The sequence below is a fragment of the Paramormyrops kingsleyae genome, chromosome 6 (assembly GCF_048594095.1).
Source record: "Paramormyrops kingsleyae isolate MSU_618 chromosome 6, PKINGS_0.4, whole genome shotgun sequence".
Taxonomy (NCBI): domain Eukaryota; kingdom Metazoa; phylum Chordata; class Actinopteri; order Osteoglossiformes; family Mormyridae; genus Paramormyrops; species Paramormyrops kingsleyae.
This window is the reverse complement of record NC_132802.1, coordinates 8,968,890-8,994,438: the sequence shown is the minus strand read 5'-3', so window position 1 is coordinate 8,994,438 and position 25,549 is coordinate 8,968,890. Positions and strand designations below refer to the sequence as shown.

At 51.5% G+C, this 25,549-nt stretch overlaps 1 protein-coding gene across 1 annotated transcript in view; it reads right to left on the bottom strand.

Annotated features, from left to right (window-relative positions):
* The window catches only part of plxna2 (plexin A2), a 132,318-nt gene that overhangs the window by 94,944 nt on the left and 11,825 nt on the right, over positions 1 to 25,549 (bottom strand). The window contains exons 2-3 of the mRNA XM_072713588.1: positions 15,565 to 16,914; positions 6,805 to 6,987 (exon numbers count right to left, since the gene is read on the bottom strand). Of these exons, the coding sequence (XP_072569689.1) occupies positions 6,805 to 6,987; positions 15,565 to 16,773 (1,392 nt within the window). The 5' untranslated portion in view covers positions 16,774 to 16,914. The remainder of the gene's footprint in view (positions 1 to 6,804; positions 6,988 to 15,564; positions 16,915 to 25,549) is intronic.

Genomic DNA, 25,549 nt, shown 5'->3' with positions numbered 1-25,549 from the left:
GTTCCAGGAGCCTTTCTGGTGACATTAACCCACCAAAGTACCAAGAGAGGAATCTGTAGCCCCCCAGCCGCCTGACACAGCCTCCCGTGACACAGGCTTCCTATTCAGTCTCCAACAGATACTACAATTCCCCCCAGGGGTGAAAGAAGGGGAGGTTTGCTTGCATGCTTTTAAACGAGCAGAACCAAATGGGACCCGAAAGTGGGTATCTGTTTATGATGAGGAAGAGTGCCTTCCCCGAGGCTGCCCTGTTTGGCCCCTCAAACATGGAAGACACAAAATTCTTTTTGAAGTGCCCCCCCCATTACTAGAACAGCCCCTGACCAGCGGATATGGGGAAATTGAAGCTGAACACACGCCCCCCCCCCCCCCCCCCCCAGAGAACCTCCAGAAGATCCCTATCCGTTGTCCCCAAGCACAGCCCACCTGAGTATATCTTTACGAGATGCTCACGGTGTGACTTCTGGATACCTTACCAAGGAAATCTCCACTCATCAGTGTAAGGTTAATTAATTTACCTTATAAAGTCTAATTATGGTTCATGCCCAAGGTGTAATTTGATATTCATCCACAGATACATATTAATCTGGCGAGGGCTGGTTCGAGGGCTTGTTTCATAAGAATAACGTCACGGTTTCGGGTGACGGAGGACACAGACGCGGACAGTGGTTCACGTCCGTTTTACCCTTCTGGCAGACGGGCAAATTAACGGTAAGTTGCTTGGCAGTGCCAGGGGAGCCACTGCCCTTTGAAAAACACTGAAGTTAGGAAGGGTCAAAAGTACACCGGTGCGAACGAGGACCAGGAGAAGCGGCGAAAATGCACAATTCGGGAAAACGAGAAGCATAACGCGATTGGCCGTCGCTGGGAGGGGGAGGGGAATTGGGACAGCTGGCTTGGAGCAGGAGTGTGAGCTCTCACAGACAGGCTGGGATGATGACACGCGACTCAAAGCTGGGAAGGGGGGGGGGGGGGGGTTCTGGCACAGGATTGGGGGAGGCAGCATTTAGGAGGGACAAAATACAGCCAAGGGAATAAATTTGGACAGGCTGAAAGTAGGGGGTGGGGTAGGAGGGGAGAGGGAGCAGGTCTGGAATGGAGCAGCAAGGGAGCTCAGCACACCATGAGAAGGTCTCCAGGTTCTCTTCTTAAGAAGCGACCCAGGTGTTTCAAAGCCACGTCCCTCCTGGGGGGGGGGGGGGGGAGTTGATTGCCCACAGCTCTGCATTCGGTTAGCACTGTTTCCCCAACCTATAGTCCCCCTCAACGGTCCAAAGCAAGTCGCTGACTCAACTTTCAAACCCTCGCTGTTTAATCAGTCCCGGTGGCCGCTGATTATAGCTTCCAGAAGACCCCCCCCCCCCGCCCCCACACACACACACACACACACACACACACACCTACCCACAAAACTCTGTAAGCAGAAGTAGCAGGACGTTATTAGGGATAGAGATTCCTGCCATCGTATGTGGTGGGCGGTCAGGGCCAGCGGAGGAACGGCGTCGCCAAAAGTAACACGATTAGGAAGCTGGCGATGGTGCCAGGATGCGCTCTGGCAGGGTGGCACTGGCAGCTATCACACCTCCCCATCGTTACCCCGTCGCCGAAGCCGTTACTGCTGCCCGGAATGCGGTTTTACCCCCTTTCCGAATGACATCACTTCTTACCACAGAAATGACCGGCTCTCTTCAGTCAGGATCATGTTAGAAGATAATGAAACGGAATTACTTAACATTTTTATTTACTTATATATATATACACCTATCTCTCTCTCTCTCTCTATATATATATATATATATATATATATATATATATAAAACGTATAATCTGTATTTCATGGGGCAATGTGCAGAGATAACGTCGCAGTTCGAGTTGGGAAGCGGCAGGAGAAAAACTGATGAGAAACTGAGTGAGGTAGGGAGAGGCTGGCATGTGCACTGTATAATGCAGTTGCTAACAATTAAAATGACGCTAACGTCGTTAGCGATAATTGCCTGGTGTGAATGTGGGCTTGGACTCAATGACAACATGGTAGCTTAACTCTCGGCACACTCCTCGGGGATGAGATGGCTAATTTGTTGTTTTTTTTTTGTTTCAGAGGGATGGTGGCTCTTTCTGCGAAACATTTACCGCCCACGCCGCCCGCCGGCCCGAGCTGGCGAACGACTGGACGGCCATCTGGGCCAGAACACGGGCCGTTGGCAGCAGAAGGCGGCCGATCGAGCGGGGAAGATGCAGAGAGGGGGCGCCGGTGCGCGGCTCCGTGACGGAGCGGGGAGGCCGAGGTAGGTGGCACCTGCTCTCTCTTCCGGACCGTCCCAAGCCGGAGAAAGTGTCCATCCTGCTGAGAAAATGCCCTTCACCCGTGTGTGTGTGTGTGTGTGTGTGTGTCTGTGTGGGACCCTCCACCATTTTCACACAATTGTTTTTAGTTAACAAAGCGCCGACCAGCTGGTAAGCTTTGTGTAACCAATACTCTTTGTATGACTCAAAATTCACTTGTCCAAGAACATCCGGTATTCAAAGACTTCCTGCACTTGGTTGCCAAGTTTGCCCCTCCAGCCCCCCCACCCCTCCCCCACCCTCATTGTTTGGATGTTTTATACTAAATTGCAAGCAGAGGGGGCATGTTTCTTATTTATGAGTGCTTATGTACCCTGCAGCTGACCCCCCCTCACCCCTCTGCCCCCCCGCCCCCACTCCTCACTCAGCTAGCAGCCACGGGACAGGCTCTGCGGAGTTTGGGGCGGGACACCCTCCCAGCCTCCCCGCCATTGGATGACAGCATGGCCCTTTTCGCACGTTACAATGAAGCTCAGCTGTTGCTATGGACACCATCCCGAGTGCGCTCCTGGCACAATGGACAAGGGGACCGCAGTGACCCCCCCTCAAACCCCAACCCGTCTGTTTCTGTCCTGATGACAAATCCATGGGGCTCCTAGTTTTTGGGCCCCACAGTAACACCCCCCCCTTCACAAACGAGGCAGAGAAACCAGGGCGGCCAATCAGAGTCACTGAAATGCAGCAGGTTGGGGCAGCCCCCCCCCCGTAGGGATAGTAAACATGGGTCAGATCTAAGATTGTACTACCGTTTTACCGCGGTAATCCCTGCAGTAATGTGGGTGTGGCCAAACTTGGAGCTCTGGACCAAAGTCCAGGGGATAAAATCCAAATCCCAGGAACGTGCCACAGGGTAAACTGGCACAAAACAGCTGGGAAGGGAGAGAGAGAGGCATGGAAAATCAGTCACAGCAGTGCCCCCCCCCCCCCCCCCCCCCCGGCCAGCCACATCAGCTGTGTCCCCTTATCAGCGGGCTGATGCCAAGGGCCAGGTGAGCAGGACCTGCGCCCAGGACGATCATCCAATTAGGTGCATTTGTCCAATTAGGCAGATGTCACGGGCCGCGGTGAAAGATGGGCACCTGCGCCCGCTTCCGGTGCCAAGGCGTTCTTCGGGCAAAACGGTGATTACGCTTCACAAGGATGATGAAAAGAATCGATTGGCCCTTTTGCGGCGCACGACCGCGGAGCTCACTGGAGTGAATATGAGACATACGCTTCCGTCTCATCCAATTCCGGCCGGTGGGATCTGCAGGGGGGGAGGATACCGGGATCGGCTGTGGTGTCCTCACCTACGGCGCCACCTGGAGTTTCTTTATTAATCCCCTGCTGCGCCTTGGTGCCAGGCCCGTTTCAGGAAGAGCCTTTTCTTAAACATCCCATTGTACGTATGGCTCTCCACCATGGAATCGAGATGCCAGTTCTACTGGGGTCTAATTCATTCCCCTCCAAAAAAAAAGCTGTAGCGATTCCTCAGCAAATGACCCCTGGGCCGGCGCCACATGGCGCCGATCACATGACACCATTATAAGAGCTCGTTTCATATTTACATCCGGCCGCCTACCAAAAATCAATGGACATAAAGCTGGTGTTCTGATCGACCTGGCGAATCCCGCAGTTGCATGCGCTGGCGTGCCTGCATTTCTCCACGTTCAGGAATTTTGGTTTCCTCAGCTGCCGTATAGAGTACTGGTGCCCCATAATGCACTGCTTTAATCCCTGAGTTTACTGGGATAGACTCAGTATAACCCAACTGGTCAAGCTGCTGCTGAAAGATGGATGGATGGATGGCTTGTTTCTCTGGAAACAGATGGCAATACATTTATAGTAAAAGTAAAGCACTGCTTCACATCTATAAGCCATAGCTCAGTATCTGTCCACCATTATCTAAATGGAGAACTGGCAAGGTGCCCTTGATCACCCACGTTCCCGCGGACGAAGCTGAGGAAGATGAGCACAGGCTGCAGCTGCCCAGTTTAAAAGCACGCCGTCCTGCTCATTTGCCCTCCCCAACGCCCCCCCCCCCCCTTCTCGAATGTGTGCCTTTCCCCCATATGTCTTTCTTTCTTACCCTCCGAAAGGCGCACAGAATCCGTCAGCGAGCAATGCCGCTTTGCTGTGCTCTGCCAGAGCCGCAAAGAAGCAGCGGAAACAGCGGGAGCAGCTCAGAGGGGACAGAGGGAGGGGGAGAGAGAGAGAGAGGGAGAGGGGATGGGAGGTTGAGGACTGAAGTGGGGGCTGGCTGTTCTTTGGGAAAGAAGCCAATGCAATTACAGTTAGCGATGCAGGGCCTGGCTTCCCAATTCACATTTCAATTTCCACTCCCCAGTCTCTCTCTTTGTCTGTTTTCTTCTTTTTCTCTTTCTATATTTCTGACTCTCACTCTCTTTCTCTGTTTCTCTTTCCCAGTCTATGTCCCCCAGTCTCTGTCAGACTCTCTCTTTTTCTCTTCCCATCTCACTCCACTTCTCCCTTCCTCTCTCTCCTCCTCTTTCTCACTCTGACTCTCTTCCCCCTCTCTCTCATCTCCCTCCAGTCCTCTCCTTCTCTGTCTACCTCTCCCTCTGACTCTCTTCCCCATCTCTGTCCATCTCTCCCTCCCTCTCTCTTCCCCCTCTCTCCATCTCTCCTCCCATCCCTATCTTCCCCTCTCTGTCCTCCACTCCCTCCCTCACACTCTCTTCCCCCTCTCTGTCCATCTCTTGTGAGTGCTACGAGTCTCACAGAGCAGCGGGTCTCCAATTCAGGCACAAAAATAAACAAATAAAGCAACCCCCCCCTGAGCCCCCAGCCTGGCAGCAGCTTATCAACTCGCTGCAGTGGGTGCAGGCAGCTCCTGAAATCCCCTACAGACCCTCTCCACAGGAGTCACACGGGCACGGGCTCCAACGCCCACATGCCGCCAGTGGTACTGAGCCACGTCTTAGTGAATGATGTGGCCACGCCCCCTCACGCTAAGCCCCGCCCCTGGAACTGGGTCAGAGATGATGTTGGGACTCTCTACTGCCTTTCCCAGCTGCATCACAGCAGGCTGAAGAAGCAGGACCATCCACACAGAGGCAGCGTGCGATATGTGGGGGGTCGTGTGACACGGAGGGATGGGGGTTGGGTTCCTGTCTCATTAAATTTAACCATGTAGAAAAAAAGTCATAAATAATGTAAGTAATTCATATAAGAGGATTACACAGCCAGGAGCAGAGTAAGTCCTGGGAGCAGGTTTATAACGGAATAAACACACAAGAGCGGCCCCATGTCCGATAGTGTGCGTCTACATGCGAGGAAAACACTATTACTGAAAACAAGCCCCCCCCCCCAAAAAATTAGAGTTGTAAGCTCCTGTCTCTCTCGCCCGCCTCTTCCAAGAGGACCCCCCACAACCAACCCCCACCCTGAGTGGCGTCGGCTGCTGTTCGTGTAGGATGGAGGAGACGGGAGAAAGTGTCTGTCTGTCTTTAGAGCAGGAGCGTATGCAGGGGCGAAGCCACAGGGGCGCTGGCCCCAGATGAAAGCTGATTGGCTCCCGCAGTGCCCCCTCCCCTGTCATTCACCAATTCAAACCATATCATTGGCTAATGATAAGACTGGACCCTCTGTATTAATTATGGCCCCTCTTATGCCCTCCATCCAGTCTTAATGACCCCAGGCCACGCTGCCCCACCACATTGGCATTGATAACGTGCTAGGCACCAGTGCTAACCCATATTACCGTAAACCTGTCAAAGGTAGCGGTTCTGTGAAGATTAAGCAATGCGGTTTCCCTTCAGATAAACAGGCATTAATAATCCTCATGCTCACTTCACACCCGCTTTACTCATAGATTATAAAATGAATAAATTTACGTTTATTTTTTCTGAAGACCCACTTTCTAGGCCTGGAATGCCATCCCATGTGGCTTCTGCCTCATGCCCAGTGCATTCTGGGATAGGTTCCAGGCTCCCAGTGACCCTGGACTGGGCAGGCAGTTATGGATGGATGGATGCATTATCATTACACAAATGGTAATTTATGAGCCCATCTCTTGTATTTCTGTATCCTCAGGGGCAGGAAGTCATGTGGCGGTTGCAGGAAGTCATGTGACGGGGGCAGGAAGTCATGTGACCGCAGGATCTCCCAGGACCTGGATGGGTCCTGGCACACTCCCTGCCTCCCCATCGGCGTGTCTCCTGCCCCTGCCACCACGGTTCCCCCCTGCTGGCATACCCCTAACATGCCGGGAGCGCATCTCCCACCGCGTTACCACATAAGAAATAAACAATTAAGTTTCCGTGCCCCGACAATGAGCTTCCTGTTTACCACAAGTGGCGAGAATCAGCCTATGGAATGTATGAATATTTCTTACATCCGAGACACAAAGAGAGGCAGCCCTTAGGAGCCAGTGATGATGAACCACACAAAATAACCAGCTTCGCCATTCACCAATGCCGGGGTGCATGGTGAAGGAAGTCCCCCCCCATTTAGACTGACCTTCTTAAGCCGGCCGCTCTTGGTGCCCACGAAGGCCACGCAGTAGCCATTGTAGACGTAGGCGGTCACGGCGGTCATGTGGTCCCGGGTCTCCGTGTACAGCGTGTGCCCCGTCACCAGCTGTGAGCCGCCCAGGGGCTGGTTAATGTCCAGGCCGCAGAAGGAGTCGTCGATGGGCACGGGCTGCGGAGGAATGGGGAGAAAGGGAGTGAAAGAGCGAAAGAAAGAGAGAGACAGAGAGAGGGAGGTCAGTGAAGCCAATCCTCGACACCCCCCCACCCCCAACAGGCAGAGCGCCCCCGTTTCCCTGCTTTGCCGCTGCAGCATGTATCTCGTTCCGCTCCAGTGACCCGCACCTTGCGCGCACCCACCCCCCCCCCCCCCCCTTCACATTTGGCCATGATAACATCAGCGTGGAGAAAAGAGGAGGGGTGGGGGGGTCGCTCCCAGCCCAGAGGGCAAACCCACAGTCCTGCCGAAGAGCATGCAATCTTAATCAACCCCCCCATTAAGGCTGGCACAAAAAGCAGTGTGTTGATGCGCTTCCTCAAACAGTACACACATTAATTATGGAGGAAATTACAGCGCAGAGGCCCAGACTTCAGTGTTTTTCATGAGTCTTTTCTGGACATTTGAGTCGAGTCAAAGCTGCCAAAATGGGGTGTCGGACTCGCCTCTGACTGTAAGGGTCCTCAAGAGGAAGCGGGGTCTCAGGGCTACAGGAGGACACGCACACGCCCCCAAGAGACACACCGCTAGCCGTGTCCATAAAGTTTTTACAACCATCTACTGCTTTTCAGTTGAGAGAGAGAAAAAAGAAGAGCAATAAAGTCAAGGGGGCATAAATGTTTCAGGATGCATCAGCTTCCTGTTCTGGCATTTCCTTTTCTCTCCATCCCCCGAAATAGCACGGGAAATGTAACAGTAACCAGCTCCAATACAATCCATCACCAAGAAGGGCACCTCATCCACCTGATTTATAGCTCTTTGTGCAAGTAACAAACACCAGCCACGAAGCGGCTTCTACACTTTTTTTGCAACTATAATCGTCCGGTTTTTTTTTTTCGGGCTGGATATCGACCACAATGTTTGTTAATCAATAACCATAGCTGCCTTTATAATTAGCAAAGATTTATTATAGAAATGCCAGGCACTACGATTGCGCTATACTGTAACTGATAAAAGAGCAAAGTGACAGGACGAACAAGCGTGATAAATAAGCATTCAATGTATCTGATAATCATCTCTCAAAACAAAAGCTCTGTGGCAAATTCAACTGTCCGTTGCAGAACTGGTCTAACACGTATAAACGATTTGCACATGTAAATATAGCAGACAAATTTCAAATTCACTAATATAACGGCGCGGCATGTTATACAGGTTGTTGATGGACGGGAAGACCACGTTACATTACGTGAAGCACGCAAAACCGTTAAATAAAAACTGTATCTGCTATATAACAGGATCTAAACTGTTCAACTGCCTCATCCAGTGTGGAGACAATTTACTGTGAGATATTTTAACCGGAAAATATTTTCAAAAGTTAGTCGCGCAAACTATAGCTCATAACCGCCGTCAGGTGATCGCTGCATATTTTCAGCTGCATTAAATAAGGAGATATTCTTTGTGCTTTATAATTTCATTATAGTTAAGATACATATTTGCCAGAATCACCTGGGGTTAAAATGCTTTATAAAGCACAAATTATACTCGCCTCCCGTGTTGGAAATGTAGTGAAAAATGCTTAGTAATACGTTGCACGGGGTGTATCTTAAGGAGACACCGTAACCTTGGCGTTTCCTGGTGCCGCCGGGCATGTTCACAAAAATGCAGAAAATTACATGCAAACACGCGTTTCCTGGGACCTTCTTACGTTTACATTTAAGTGGTCCTAAACCTTAATAATGAGCAAATTTAACACGCCCGAATCGAGGAGGTGTTCCACAAAGTAAGATTTCTCAGTTAACAGTTAACTTAAGCTATAAGTCATGTTTGTCCGATGAAAGTTCATGTAAGGCGCGTTGTCATTGGCGCTGGCGGTGTGGTGTAGCGGTCAGTGCTGTCGCCTCACACCTCTGGCACCCGGGTTCGAGTTGCCGCCATGGCTCCCTGTGTGTGGAGTTTGCATGTTCTCCCTGTGTTGTCGGGAGGTTTCTTCCAGGTATTCCAGGTATCCCACAGTCCAGAAACTTGCTGAGGCTAATTGGAGTTGCCAAAGTGCTCATAGGTGTGTGTGTGTGTGTGTGTGTGTGCTGGTGCCACTTTACAATAAGGCTACCCAAATAAAGAGTTTCTGAATGATTTATAATCTGGTTATTATTTAGGTTGTAACACTTTGTAAATTATTAATAGACAATTTTAAACAGTTTTCTCTTTATTAATGGGTTACTACCATTTACAAGTGGCAAAAGGGAGCCTTATAAAGTGGTGCCCTTGTGCCTGTAGTCTCTGGAATAGGTTGCAGACCCCCTGCGACCCTGAATGGGAGAAGCAGGTACAGGAAATGGATAGATGGCCATTCCCACTGCACAATCATGACTTCTAGCTTAAGATAACCCAGCTAACAGAATTCTTGCTTTGTGGAACACCCCCCAGACCTTTGCCTATTACGTATCATGCCGTTAAAGTTAATTTAACTTTGCTTCCCGGCCTGGCGGGGGCTGAAGCGGTTCTCTGTGTACCCTGATCCCCGCGTCTGTGGGGTGCTGCCCAGGCCGGATTCCCCCCGATCCGAGGAGCATCCGGCGAGCGTTGTGTCGTTTGCTTTGTGTTTATGCTCGGATTATGTAAGATTAAATGCTTTTGTGGAGCAGACCGAGGCGAAATGGATTCAAAATTCTCCTATCTCATGTGAAATCGCAGCAGTTACAGCGACATCGTGAATCAAACCGGGTGAGGATGACAATGAAGCCTGGATGGGGGGGGCGATGTACTCTGTGTTTCTGGGGTTAGGGCTGGATGGGGGGGGGGTGATGTGCTCTGTGTTTCTGGGGTTAGGGCTGGATGGGGGGGCGATGTGCTCTGTGTTTCTGGGGTTAGGGCTGGATGGGGGGGGCGATGTGCTCTGTGTTTCTGGGGTTAGGGCTGGATGGGGGGGCGATGTGCTCTGTGTTTCTGGGGTTAGGGCTGGATGGGGGGGCGATGTGCTCTGTGTTTCTGGGGTTAGGGCTGGATGGGGGGGCGATGTGCTCTGTGTTTCTGGGGTTAGGGCTGGATGGGGGGGCGATGTGCTCTGTGTTTCTGGGGTTAGGGCTGGATGGGGGGGCGATGTGCTCTGTGTTTCTGGGGTTAGGGCTGGATGGGGGGGCGATGTGCTCTGTGTTTCTGGGGTTAGGGCTGGATGGGGGGGCGATGTGCTCTGTGTTTCTGGGGTTAGGGCTGGATGGGGGGGCGATGTGCTCTGTGTTTCTGGGGTTAGGGCTGGATGGGGGGGCGATGTGCTCTGTGTTTCTGGGGTTAGGGCTGGATGGGGGGGGCGATGTGCTCTGTGTTTCTGGGGTTAGGGCTGGATGGGGGGGCGATGTGCTCTGTGTTTCTGGGGTTAGGGCTGGATGGGGGGGCGATGTGCTCTGTGTTTCTGGGGTTAGGGCTGGATGGGGGGGCGATGTGCTCTGTGTTTCTGGGGTTAGGGCTGGATGGGGGGGCGATGTGCTCTGTGTTTCTGGGGTTAGGGCTGGATGGGGGGGCGATGTGCTCTGTGTTTCTGGGGTTAGGGCTGGATGGGGGGGGGGGGCGATGCTCACTGTGTCTGCAGGATTATGACTGGAGTTAGATTAAGTCTGTGCGATGGCTTTCCTCACTACTTTTACGGATGATGGACAGATAACTCTACTGAGACCTATCTAGGGAAACTATCCAGAACGAAAACCTTGGTGAGAAAAAAATACTTTTCAAACAAGACCTCAACTAAAGCCAGATGGATAAGTTTTCACAGACTTTAATATAGATGGAATATGTTCTGCCACATGTTCAATAAAATGTAGACCTTCGCGCAGTCGGTGATCAACATTATAGCTCTGCGTCATTGGCAAGGAGCCATTGTTTCTAAAATAAAATATTTCTGATATAAAATTATGTCAGCCCAACAAAAGGAGATTTTGAATCCAAAACAGTCTTCCCACGGCACCAAGCAATAAAATTCAGCCCAGCTTTCTCCCAACTCATATTTATTTTAATATCCTGTCAAAAATGAGTAATAAACCTTGCACATTCCGCAACGCACGTGTTTGTCATGACTTAAATGAGACATTGCCTCGCTGCTGATTGACCCACATTTGATTCCAGAATGAAACATCTTCACTATGTCATACTGGAAGCAGGAATTGCTCCTCAGCCATTGAGAGAGTGTAATCCAGTGACCAGCTCACCAACGGCAGTCCCCACGACTGCTGAGGCTTTGTGCTGTGATTCACACAGACGGCAGTTCAGGTTACTCCTCGGGGACGCGTGGTGACAATCGATAGAGGGTCATTCACAGTTCAGCACACACACACACACACACACACACACGGCCTCGACGATGGACAAAGACACTGCCCACAATTCCACAGCACAATTAAAGTCACATTCTGAGACGAAGTGAGGGCTGGGGTGGGGTGTGGGGGTTCGTTCCGCCTTTGTACCCAGCTTCAAACAGTGACGTGAAGCTTCTCAGTGCCGCTCTGCTGGGCTCTGGAATGTTAGTACAGAATTTACGGAGTTTAAAATGGGGGGCAGGGGTACCCAAAGCCCTCTGCTCAGCTTTATTTCCAAGGGAAGGAGCACACCAAGCGACGGGGTGCCCCCAAAAATAAGCGAATTCCATCAGAAAGGGACGCAAAAGTAAGTTGTCGCTGCCGTTGTCACTTTTCTGCGTAGTCTTTTTTATGGATTTACACTCCGTCTCGGGTTTTAAAAAAAGTCCTTTAGTCAAAGTTTTAGGGCAAGCTGGCATTTCTGAGGAACAGTTGACAGCGAGTAGCACTACTTCTAAATCCCTCGCACTCTCCCTTCACAAATATCACAATACAAAAATATGTTTTGTACAAGGCAGCCAGCTTTCTAAGAATGATACCTCAAGTTTTATTTTGCTGTGTTTTTTCTACCTTTATGCAGCAGCTTCTTTTAGCCAGTGCCACGTAGTTTTTTGAGGGAAGGCAGGGTGATACAGTCCCTGGTGGGGGGGTTAAGGGCCTTGCTTAGGGGCCATCAGGGAAAGTGAGAGTCTGAACCCACTGAGCCTCACAATGCCCTCCGACCAGGTTCCTGTCAGGTATCTGGTATTTCCTCAGCTGTTTATGAGCAGGAAATGGCGAGACCACATTTAAGGGTGTTTGTAATGAGGTGTGTACTCCACTCATAATATACAGCTTATGGCAGACTGACAGCCACATAGAGTCCTGGGGGGGGTGTTAGTGATGGTGTGACTCACTCCACCATCAAGGATTCTCACTGGGGGTCAAGAGTCTCAACCCTCCCCCTGGTTCAGTGCCTCCCCCAGCAAGAGGCCATGCAATAATAAACCCAAACAGCGGCGGCTCTGAGTAATGTTCCCCCCCCCCACCTGGCAATCGCCCCTGACATCCTGCTAATGGTGGATTTACTGACGTTAATGAAGGGGGTCGACGGGGAGGCCCGTTGAGATCGGCACAAAGGACCGGCTGAGCCTCTGATCTCAGAGGATGCAACCCCCCCCCAAAAAAGGGGAGCGAGCACTGGGAAATGCACCCTGCGGCGATCGCACATCCACACGCGTGTGTAAACAAACACGCCACCGGCTGCTGTTGAATCTTGAGGATCCCTTTCGAACCAAGAAACAAAGGAGAACCCCCCCCCCCCCCCCCCCCCCGCCCCAGCAACCGAGATTCCACGGATGCATCCCCTGGCAACCGGGATGGCGATCCCCAAATCTCAGCGAAGGAGGCCATACGCAGGTCTGCGGCATCCCTTCCTCTGCCGGGAACACCGTACTTGTGCCGACCGCGCCGGAGAAGGATTATCACTTCACTGGCTGCCAGGAATAATAAATTCCTCCTCTAATTTGTGAATATCTCTTAATTCGGCAAGAATTTCCTTTCCTCCTATTAGAACCTCAAACCAATTAGCTGTAATTACATGTAGTGTGAGAAAGATCCGATAGTGAAACATTGCAGACCGCGAAATAATTTACAAGCTTTATCTTAGCTGCTTCCCTTTAATCTCAAAGAGGTCCAGCCCAGCACCTCGAAATTCTGGGGCGTCGGCAGCTTGGGGCTGCAGTCGCGATCCAAATGCTCCTTGACATCTTCATTGCCTACAAACGCACTATCGCAGATTATCAGCGTAGCCGGCTGAGACTCCGGATACGCAAGTGATTAAGATCACAATCATAAACTCTCAGCACAATGAGGAAAATATCCCGTGTGTGTAGGTCACGCGTGCGCTTGATCCTTGCCATGACAACCCGTCTCTGGAGCCAAATGTCTGATTTGAAGCTTGATGTTTTGATACTCGCATTTTTCCCGCTTCCTGAATTGTGCTCTAAGAATGGGGGAGTTGGGGGGGGGCAGGTCATCAAAATGGGCAACTAAAAAGTGAGGGATATAGAAGCACAGGCTGTGTCCCTGGGGAATCTACCTTTAATGAGACCCATCTAAAATGAAATGTAAAGAACAGAACTAAACCAGAATTATGTCATATCCCATAGACTGAAACAATGTGGTAGCAGCTTGCGGCTGGAGATGGTGGGGAAGTAGCCCCCCATACAATCACCCCCTACATGGTGCCAGGGTGGTTGACGCTGGAGAGGTACAGTAGTGCTCCTTCTTGTGTGAGGGCTCCACCAGGATGAAGAAACAAGACTGAAACAACGGGGTGTTAAGCAGATTTTGCACAGATAATGGAAGGATCAGGAGCGCAGATGTTCCGCCTTTCAGTCTCTGAAAGAACTGGGCCGCAGCTTCACATGGCAGGTGGAACGTTCGCTGCAGAGAACATCACGTACAGGAGGGTTAGGGGTATGAGGGAGCTGGCTAGCGCACGTCATCGTTGGTGTGTGCCTCAGCGGAATTGGTGTCTGTGCTCGTGATCAGAAGGCCGCCGGTTCAAATAATGGTCTCAGCAGAATAGTCTGCATGTATGTTGGGCAGTTGAGCACAGATTTTAACCCCCCGAAATACTCCAGGGGTGCTGGTTAAGCCTCTCCTCTGCTCAGACCCCAAACTTCACTCTCAATTGGATATGTCTCTAAAAAAGGGGGGAAAGTGGGATATGTGAAATAATAAGGAATTCCAATATATATCCATAAGAGCTGGGCGATATGGACTGGAGTGGCGGGTTCTGTTGAGGGAGGGAGTGGGGCGGGGCAGGGTGAGGTACAGGCAGAGGGGCGGGGCAGGGAGGTATAGGGGGGGCGGGGCAGGGAGCAATATGGGAGGGGGCAGGGTGAGGTACAGGGAGGGGGCGTGGGGCAGGGTGAGGTACAGGGAGGGGGCGTGGGGCAGGGTGAGGTACAGGGAGGGGGGCGGGGCAGGGTGAGGGCAGGGTGAGGTACAGGGAGGGGGATGGGGCAGGGTGAGGTACAGGGAGGGGGGCGGGGCAGGGTGAGGTACAGGGAGGGGGGCGGCGCAGGGTGAGGTACAGGGAGAGGGGCGGGGCAGGGTGAGGTATAGGGAGGGGGGCGGCGCAGGGTGAGGTACAGGGAGGGGGGCGGGGCAGGGTGCAGTCACCCAAACCTAATTCCCATACCTGCACACATGGCAGATAAAGCATCATTTCACGTTATTTTTGTAGAGTGTGGGGGATTTTCACAATGGGATTGTGAAGAAATCGCTTCCCTTTGGTCTCCTGTGATACATCGTGAGTGAGAAAGTTCACCATGTTGGCTGCTGCGGCTTGACGGAAAAGCACCAGCACTGTTCGATTCGTTCTGAATAACTCCCTTCTGTGGGAGCGACCCGCAGGGGATTTACAAAACGGAAAACAACTCGCCGGTCAGACATGAGCTGCAGGGCGAGACATTGAGTCTAGAACTCAGTTATGGGTTTGGGGCAGGGGGCAGTTAACTGATAAAATAAGGTATTTTTATTGTAAATGTAAAAAATATCAATGAGATCAAGTCACAGACTGTCTTGGGAGAACCAATATACTTCAGATATTTGAGATGTAGTTTAATAATAAAAAGACTTAAAATGTTCAGCTTGTATATCCTCTGCACCATACTGTAAAATATTTATTAAATGTGTTGTGTTTGTTCATGTGAAGAGCTCCTATCTGATACTTTACTGTGTAACTATATCTGCAGTCAGTAATAAAATAACGGTCTGCAATGGCACTGATGCTCATTCCACAAGTGATGTTTATTTAGTCACCCAACCTCCACTGACTTTGTCCTTTAAACACAGACCCCATCCCAGCTCAGAACTTTTGCACAATGTCACAGAATATGGAAAATGAGTATTTGTTATTCCTTTGGCTCTGTGTCAGCGTGTATGGCGGCACCATATTGCTTATCATCTGACTCACTATGGGATTTTGCAGTAAATGGTAGGCGTTCACCTGTTGGGGCTGTTTAAAATTCCCTGATTTAAGCAGGCATATGTATGATCCATACTTGTTCTCTCGTATTTTTTCTTCATTGAGCTGCCTGTCAGGGAGGAGGGTGGATTTAATTTTGTACATTTGCCGTTAGCTAACCACATACTTTGAATAGAACTAAACGCCATCTCCAGGCATGGATACCGCAGTCTCCCGGCCTACCTACACATCCGCGGTGCAGTGTGGTGGAGAGGAGGCGGGCCTTACCGCTTTGGTACACTGGACGTCCTTCCCCAGCAGCCAATTGAGCTCCAGGTTGCCCTCACCCTGGTAGCAGGACTGGAGGCGATCCTTGATGCGAGCGTTGATGTCGCGGATGGTAAACACACAGAGGGCTGAGTCGTCTGGCGGCCGGTGGTACTGCTTCTGTCCCTTCGAGAAGATGGCGAAGAGCACGTCGTCCTGGGGACTGATGTTGAGAGAGGCGGCCAGCACCCGCCCAGGCTTGGCCAGGTAGGCGGCCTGCAGGAGTCGGTACTCGATGCCATTGCGCACACAGCCGATTGGCAGCGAAACATAGGAGTGGAATTTGTGGTCGTCCTTGCAGAGGCGCACGATGCGCGAGGTGTAGAAGAGGTCACCGGGAGTGCTCCCGGACGGCATGTTGTTCTCTGGGGTCTCCGGCTGCACCGTCAGGAAGTAGACAAAGGCGCCACTAGCAAAGCCGTAGATGTAGTAGATGTCAAAGTGTGACACCAGCGCTAATGTGTCCGACGGGATCTTGACCAGAGAAGACACAAAATCGGTATGCAGTTCGTAGTCCAGCATGGCTGATGACTCAGGATCCCTGGGCAGCTTGCGGCTGGAGATGGTAGGGAAGTAGTCCTGCTTCCCGCCTACGGCCGTGCCGATGAAGAGCGTGCCATCCTGGCCCTGGGAGGGGACAATCACCCCGTACATGGTGCCAGTCTGGTTCACACTGGAGAGGTAGTGCTCCTTCTTGTGAGAGGGCTCCACCAAGATGAAGAGGTCATCGAGTCGCAGCAGCTTGCACACGCCCTGGTAGAGGCTTCCGCATGCCAGTAGTCGGTTCTGAGAGTAGTCGATGAGCAGCAGCTTGTTGACATTGTCGGTGGATGCAAGTGGCTCTGAACAGGGCTGCACTATCAGTGGAGGGTAGCAGGCCTTGTTGTCGTCCTCGGGGCCTGTGTCGTGGGACACCAGTAGTGTAAGGTTGCCCGTGAGCTTGTAGACCCGGTTGACGGCACCAATATAGAGAGCCCCTGTCTTACGGTGGACAGTCAGGTGGTTGAAGGCCCATTCCCGGCGTTCCGGGTGGAAGCTGGTGAAGGGCTGGCCACAGCCCAACTCAGGAAGGAGGATTGCGTGGAACAATAGCCACCAGCACAGGGGCCGGGCCAGGCTGCATCTCGGGCGAAGTGACAAAGTCCTTCGAGGATCCAGCTGGTTGCCCATGCTTTGTGTGTAGCCCACCCAGGGACAAGCAGACAAAACAAAGTGTTTCGGGAAGTAGTGGGAAGATGAGACACCCCCCCCAGTGTGTTTGTCAAAGACTCAATTCGTTGTTTGTACCCCGTCCAAAATCTTCACATGTTTCTGAAACACAAACAGAGACAAGAAAAAAATGTTAATAGCCATGAATCTTCCATCCATCCATCCTTAACCAGGACTGGGTTGTGGCGAGCATGGAGTCTATCCCAGGAAGCAGAGGGTACAAGACAGAATCAAAGTCAACTTCATTGTCATTGTGCACATCCCAAAAAATTCACTGTAGCTGTGCTTCTCAACCCAGTTCTTGGGTACCACCAGACAGTTCACATTTTTGCTTCCACTCTGCTCTCAGCACACTTGTACCAGGAGCTGGAAGGGAACAAAAATGTTCCCAAAGACAGGGATGAGAAACACTGATCTATAGTAATGGAAACATGGCAGAGTTTCTTAGTGTAAATGGCACCTGACGCTCTGACCACGCTCCACATCCTCACGGACCCCAGACGTCTCCTCATAGAGATGGATGACGCCAGAGACAAAGCCAGGAAATATTCAGCTTGAATCTATTAACAGTTTTCCAAGATGCTGTTGCACCGGGACAGACAAGGCAGGATAAGAGAGGTGGGCTGGGTCAAGGAAAAAAAGACTCCAAGCTGAGTTGCACTTGTCCCGTAACCATAAATCTGCAAGACATAGGTGGATCCCACTTCCAGCGAAACCAAAATAACATCCCATGCGGAAAGGTGATGGGGCAGGAGGTCGTTTAAGGGGACGGGCGTCGCTCGCTTGTGTGACGTGAAGAGTAAGACAGAGAAATGCATTACCGCTTCTATGGGAATGCCGAGCACTACTTAAAATGGTACAAGATAAAGGTCTGGCGGAGATCAGACGGCTAACAAACGAGGCTGGCAATCTCCTGCAGGAGAAAATATATAAGGGAGTGACGTGTAATAACTGGTAAGTTTTTAATATTACATATATCTTCCAGTTCAGATTCCACAGCCTGTCATCTAAGAAGTGTGAGCACCGGTATCCACACCGCCAGCCCCCTCCAATTTTCTTTCCCTATCTATCTCCGAAAACATACATCAAGAAGATTGCGCGATTTATGCATCTTTCCCGGGGCCACGCGGTCCTCGCCGTCGCTGCAATAAATCAAGCAGGGGGCCATATCTGAGTTTATCCCTGGGAGTTAATTATCAGCGCCATGGCCAGGGACGCCCGGATCTTATTACTGGCACAAAGGCAAGAACAAATTGGGCCGCGGATCCCGGAGCTCGCTCCTGGGATCCGCTTTCTCTGGGCCCGCTCTCGCCGCACTTGCTGCCCGCTCTCCCGTTTCAACTGTCGGGCGCCCGTCGGCCCAGGTCCTAGAGCTGCAGAGGCTGCTGCGGCAGTGGAATTCAGCCTAAGCGAGTCAGGTCACCATTCTGGCACTCTGGATTGATGTAAAGATTCATTTTTATGGATAACCAAGGCTAATAGGTAGAGGGGAGGATGCGGGTGTTTACTGGGAATAGTGGAAAGGAGAGCTTTGTGATAAAGTGTGTGTGGGGTGGGGGGGGCTGAAGAGGAGGGGTAGGGATAATGTGTTAGAAAGGGGCGCGTGTCCCTAAAGGGCCTTTGGGATTTTTCCGGAGTCACAGCGCAGTACGGCTGGGTAATCCATGCAAGTCCGCATCGGGGCGGACTGGGGGGCGGGACAGTCAGGACGTTCCGGCTTCACCCAGAGTGCATTAAAAAGCCGTGCCAGTGAGCTGGACATGTCAGCTTTTATTCAAATGCATTTACCTCGGGCAGGGGGGGGGGGGGTGGCGATGGGGGAGGACATGTGACCTGTAACCGCTTCAATATCTGTTCTTATTAAACCAAGGTAAGGGATATCGATTGAATGGGGCAATAAAAATAAAATGGAGTGGCTCTTCCGTGGGGGGAGGCAGAAAGCGAGACCCCAGCACATTAACACGGCCATAAAACAAACGCCGGCATAAGGTTGGCCGGCCGCCCCCTCGCCCCCGACCTCCCCCGGCTGTATCTGGTGCTGTGGAGATCCCAGGAGGTCCAGGGTTCTTAGTGAGCTGGAATCTCCTCCCTGTCTCCTCCTCGACCCCCCCCCCCTCCATCTCTCTCTGTACTCATTTTCCCTCGGCCTGTGATCTCAGCCTCGCTTGAGCCGGCACGGAATGTCGCGATTCTTCAAAGGCTCTACGGATCTCTTTCCTGGAAAGGCGGGCAACAACATCTCGCCTCATTCTTCTGCACGGAACATCGGGATTGACTCCTCGCTCTGAGGGTGGCTAAGGGCAACCAATCAGCTGTGATGGGCAGTGGATTGGAGCACCGGCCAATCATGAGCCATGTGAGCCAACTGAGCAGCTCAATGGTGTTTCTGGGCCATGGTTAGGTCTCCTATGAGCATTTTGAGCGTGTTTGTCTTTGCACAAAGGCCTCCTACACATCCCACAGTATGAGTATGTGTGTGTGTGTGTGTGTGTACATGTGTGTGTCTCGCCTGCAATAGACTGGCATCCCATCCAGTAAACCCCCCATCACGTCCCCTGTGCTCCCATTCACATATTCACCTTGACCCGGTACTGGATAACCGCTTACAAATGACAATGCAATCAATGAACAGAATGGGCTATGTGGGCCATCACCGGTCAAGCATGCCGGCCTTCGACCGTCGCCCCCACCCACACTTTGACTGCAGAGCGGGTACAGTCTCCATGCTGTGTAATGCCCCGAGCCGAGCCAGAGACAGAGCGGCCTGGGCCCGGTCCATCCCACTCCATCTGTGAGCCCGGACGACGTTCCCACAGCTGAAAAGACACCCCCAAGCACTTGACGTCACTATTTGGGGGTCCGCTCGCACCCCGTCACGAGTGCTGCCCCCTCTTCCTGCCTGCCATCGTCAGGCTCTGCTGAACAGCCCCATCGACCGGACGCAATCTCTGCATCCAGAGATGTGATGCTCTGCTCCTCTACAAAATCAACTGAGAGAAGCGACGCCAGCTGTGACCAGTCTATGAAAACAAAACCGTTCTGATGCTCGGTCCCTCTCACTCCAAAATCCACAGACCAAGTATAGGGGGGTGCTTGGTGATCTGTCGGGAACTCCCAAGACCGCGAGAGAACTTACAGAGGGGTGGGAATGGGAAGCTGGGGAAAGACCATGGGAAAGACCTACACGCTGGAATGACCGCACTTCCATGTGGTTTCCCAAAGCCACGTAAGTCAGGGCTGAAGATGGAGCCTCCAGAGTGGGTGTGAAGTGCACAAATACGAAGGCGGGGCCTTGGTCCCCCCCCCCCCCATCACGAGGCTACCGGCCCACCTCTGTGCATCCTGACATCCGAATCATAAGGTCCTTCTGCATACAGCTCCACTAAGTTTGATCACTTCAGAATTTATATTTACGGCCATTGTATGCTGAGAGATAAAGGACACAAACGGCAATCCGGTTATCCCGTTAAATCCCATTAATTGTTATGGTAACAGATAGAAAAAAAAACCAAACAAAACCTTCACACACTGGCATTTCATGGACCTGACTGATCCTTCCACTTACAGCCAGGAAATCACAAACAACCCATCTGGGTTTATCAAGGCAACAAACTTGCGTGGTGAGGGACTTCAAAACCCCGCGCAGAAAGTTCCGGAAAAGGAGCGATGCCCAATCGGCGGATTATCCCCCCCACTCTTCATATCATATATGTGTTAAAAATAGAAGAATAATCTTGCCTAAAGCGGACACAATAAAAAAAAGATTAGCGGAAGGGGTTAGCCAATTAGTCTTTATTCGTTAGCTGACATTCTCCGCGGAGGTATCCGGAGGCTTTCGGCGCGGCGCATGAATGCGCTCTGATATTTAAAACCCCCTTTGTCTCTGCACGAGTGCCGTCTGATGTGACGATGCCCATTCGTGCCAGTGTGCCAGCGGCAGTCCTCTGCCAGGCTCTCTAACCGGCGGCACGGTCACCTGGCGGGCACCACCTTAGCATCATGCCTCAGCTTAGGTATATAGTGGTGTGAAATGGTGCCCCCCCCCCCCCCCCAGGTCCACGGTGCAAGGTACAGCAGCAGTGATGAGGAGGATTTTCAAAGCATTTCGAGTGCAAAACACTGGATAGTGCAAAAACAGGGGCATTGGACACCCATCCTGTTTTTGCACGATGGTTTCTAAAAATAAAATGCCATTTTGAACCAATGCTGGATGAGGTTTGTCCTGTATTTCGCCATTTGCGGTGGCGGGTGGCGTCCCGTATTTCTTCAGACTAAAAGTGGCAACCCTAGACGGAAGGGTTTATGTAGCACAATGTGTAAGTAAGACAGCAGCCGCACATTGGGGCTGAAGAAATATAATGACTAATAACTAACAATGAATAGATGAATATTAATAAGTTCAAGTGACCAGTGCCATTACAGAGGTGGGGGGATGGTCTCAAGAATGGCAGGGGGTAGCAGGGTCTTTAGTGTCCTGACAGCCTCGGGGAAGAAGCTGTTGCTGAACCTAGCAGGTCTGTCTGGGAAGTTCCGACGCAGGGAAAGGAGCAGAAATAATGCTCCTATTACCGTGCCTTTTGTTTGGCTTTCCAGGCTTCACCACCGTCACAAACGCAACGTCATGTTCGCGTAACGTTATCTCCGAGCCCATATGCAGAACCGGAATAGTGCCTCTCCCAGCCTTTGAGGAGAAACCAGCGTCTTGCGTTCGAAAAGCCTACAGCAAATTAGTCCCCACATTCAAGTTTTTAAACACTTTGTTAAATTTTAGATGTATCACAGTATGGCAGCTGATTTATTTATTTTTAGGAGACGTGCCAGCTTTGCTTTAAGCTATGAAAAAATAACGTGAACACAATGTTCTAAAGTGAGCCTTGAACTGTTACTGATTACACACGACTAAATAGTTTATTTTTCGGAATATTATTTCTAGTGCTTTTGTGTTGTCATGCCTGATCCCAAGCCCTGCAGCAGAGCCCCAGGGTTCAGACCCGTTACGGTTCCCTGAGGTCTCTCAGCCAATCACAGAGGCCCTACTGACCCATATGATGACTGCCACGTTGACATGGCGATGGAAGATAGCTGACTTAGGTTTAAAAACCCAACGGTCCCATAAAATCAGCAGGGCCACCCCGTGCCTATGCAATAGTCAGAGTGTAATTCAGGATGCACTTTCACCGCCGGGACGATACTTCACAAGTCCCACAAGGGAGCCATAAAGTAATCACCAATAGTGCTCTCCACAGGCAGGGATCGAATCATCCTAAATCCCATGCTGCCAAGCCAGGGCCCCGCACCAAACCCCATCCCCCAGGACACTCATAGGTCCAGTCGTTTCTTCGCCCCCCCCCCATCTCCAAGGTTACATGCCCATGACAACTGGCCCATTTGACATGGATCATCCTCCTTCAGTGCGTATCAATCCGATGTGCTGATACCTAACCTGAAACCAGTTCCAGTCCCACCCCACTCCGACGGGCAAACATGGGAAATCGATCCCATTCATTCTAATTGGCTGTTACCAGCATGTGCACCCCCCTTTCGCCCACTCCCATGACCCCCCAGAGGTTTATCCATGTTAAGTCGGGGGAAGGCGGAGCAACGACCCGCAGACTCAAATGTCACTATCACCGGTAGCAACAGGTTGCCGGGAGACATATGACATCACCTTTATCATGGCAAGATACGGGCAAAATAAACCTCGTCACGATATCGGCGACACCGTCACTGGTAATCCAGCGAGGATGCCGACTCTGACAAGCACCTGCAGTAGTAATAATCACCCGTAGATGATTGCTTCCCAGACTCATTCGTATTTAGAAGATCAGAAATCGAAAAATGCTCCCGGAGCCTCTGAAGAGAGATGTTGAGGACTTTACAAAAAAGAGACAAGCCCCATCTCTCTGTTACAGTTTCAATGAAGCAGGGGCCACAAGCAGGGCAAATTAAAGGTATAAGTAAAAACAGACAAAAGCATGCTGGAACCGACTGATAACCGGTGAGTGAGTGAGGCTCGTTGCCGCCTTAATGAAGAGGACACATTATACCCACACGGCAAAGCGACTTCCCGCCGGACCGACGCTCCACGCCGGCGTTTCATCTGGCTTCCCGAGTAAATCCTCTTCATTACGGCCCTGAGTAAATGGGTCCGTTTCCGATCGATTTTACCCCCTTGTGAGGAAACAGGCAATTTGAGGATCTATCTGGAAAAGAAAACGTGCAGATGAGGTTGGCTGGGAGCGAGCGGGTTCGTGTCGGTGGGAAGCTGGGGCGGGGGGCGGATGCTGGGGTATTTCTGACCAATGGCAGAGCTTAGAGCTTGTCCAGGATGGTTAATGTGGATTGGCTGTTAATCTGCCAATGGAGAGGATCCCAAACAGAGCATCCTAGTCCAGCCTAAGGAGAACTGGGGTGTTGCGGGAATGCCTGCTTTCCAGATCCCATCAATCTGCAGCTGCAATTTCATCTGTCTGCCTGTCTATCTATCTATCCGTCTGTCTGCCTGTCTATCTGTCTATCCGTCTGTCTGCCTGTCTACTCCCCTGTACACCATCGTATTCCAACATACTCAGTCACTCTTCCATACTCTGCCATACTTCACCCTAGCTACCCTCCCTTCCCATAACATAAATACTTCCCTGCAGCACCTGGGAGACAGAGGCATTATGGGAAGGAGCAAGAGGGAGAGAAAAGCAGAGGGGGATAGCAGAGTGGCAGTCTGTTTCCTCGCTCTAAGCGTGTGTGTGCCGTATTTCCACTTCACATTAAACCCGGCAGCGCCAAATATTACTGCAGTAAAGCGGACATCTAATCTGCCACCATTATGTAACTGCATGTTTCGAGGAAATTAAAGCACACCGTCTCATAATCTGCTGCTATGGCTGGTGATGCCCAGGTTTCTGCTGAACACATGGATGCTTGGGTCAAACAACAGAAATGGACAGGGTACAAGGTGGCACATTGCCACCTCTCCCCCTCCCCCCACCCCCAGAACACACCCTCTACCCTGCCAGGCACCAGCTTGCATCTCTGCTGCCTATACCAGCCGTTGGTGCAGACCACACCTGCCCTGCCGTCCTGTGTCCACCCTGCAGGGGGCAGTCTGTCTCTCCCTCAGTTCAACCCCGCCTTCTCGCTCTACCATCTCAGGCAGTCCCTATGAGCAAGATGGTGGTCGCTGGGATGTGGGGGAGGAGGGCTTCAGATGTGACTTCTGGGCAAATTGGCCAGATTCTTCTACACGTGTCGTTCTTATTACGAGCGTCTGCTGTCAGCGGTGGCGGCTGATTATTCCCAGAGTTTGCTTTCATCCTCTAGCTCCGCGCTCTTGCTGCTTATCTCACGCTGTGGCCGGCAAGAGCAAGCCTCTATTACTAAAGCCATCGACCGCCAGAGATCACACCCGGGAAGGCAAGGCAAAGCCAGCCCAACCATTACGGACCCGCGAGGAATCCTGGGGGAAAAACAGCAAAAATGTAAATGTGGAAGGAAGATAAGCAAAGCCTCGGTTTGCTACTGATAATTCCGTTAAGGGAGCAAAGTTATCGATAGAGATTTGTGAGGAGTTCTTGTCTCAGGGACCCCAGCTGCTCTGCCAAGTATCCTTTAAAGTCTTCCGAACGATGGCTCTTTGGAGAGAGAGAGACACCGGGGAGATTCCCACCTTCCAGATAGTTCTCTGACTCGGTCCCTCTCTCGCTCGCATGGCCACGCTGCCGTCAGACAACTCCAGACCTCATCCGTTTCTGACAAACTCAAAGGGCAACCTTCAGACGCAGCAAAGGGAGCGGCAGGTTACAGCTGAGCACGGAAAGCTCCGGAAGCAAGCACAAAGATCTGTGGCGAGATGGTAACTGAGTGATGGAGACCTTTAGCAGGCGGGGGAGCAAAATGACCAGACCGAGGTGGAGAATGTGGGAAATTTCGAGAAACACAAACATCCTTGATGTAACAGCGTGACCTCAAGAGAAAGTGTTTTAAATTGCTCCTCATCTACATCTCAGCCTTCTCTGCTCTTACTCTAACATACCAGGTGGCTCCCAAGCACATCGTGTACCTGTTTACAGGGCCCCCTTAACGAGGCTGAAGCCCCTCACTGTAGATGGGGCCGGCGCCGCTTTGAGAGCTCAGTGGCTTTCTGACACGCTGTGCCTGCGATGGAGGCATGTAATTACATTCAAGGTGGTATAGTGAAGTGGAAAGAACTACCCTGCCAATATCGGTGGGAGATGAGGGGTAATGATGGCTTGTGGACTGCTGGGGGACTATAGCTCCCCCGGTGGACTTTGCGAGTCCCAGCCCTCCTTGGGCCATGGTGAGAGAGACCTGGCCTGCGTGAACCACATCCAATGGTGGCAGAGTGCTCCAGTAACTGCTGGGGGGAGCTGGGGAGGGAGGGGGGCAGTTAGCAGATTTGTTTACCTTGCCCTGGAGATGAAAGCCAGTTGAAAGGGTCCGGGGGTAAAAATAATCAGCACAACGGCCAGAAGGGTGAGGAAGAGGATCTTATCACTGACTGCTGACTCCTCATCGCGGTTGCTGACGGATTATGCAGGTGTTTGTTTGGATAAGTAGGGAAAAAAATTAACCTCTTTATGTGCAAACCAGCAGCCCCACAATTCGTGATATTACAGCTTGGGTCTGGGGGGGGGGCGTCTTGGAGGCTAGCAGGTTTTGCAGGATTTCGCAACAACTATGATCCGAGTCACAAACTTATCTGACCCAGAACATGTTTCAT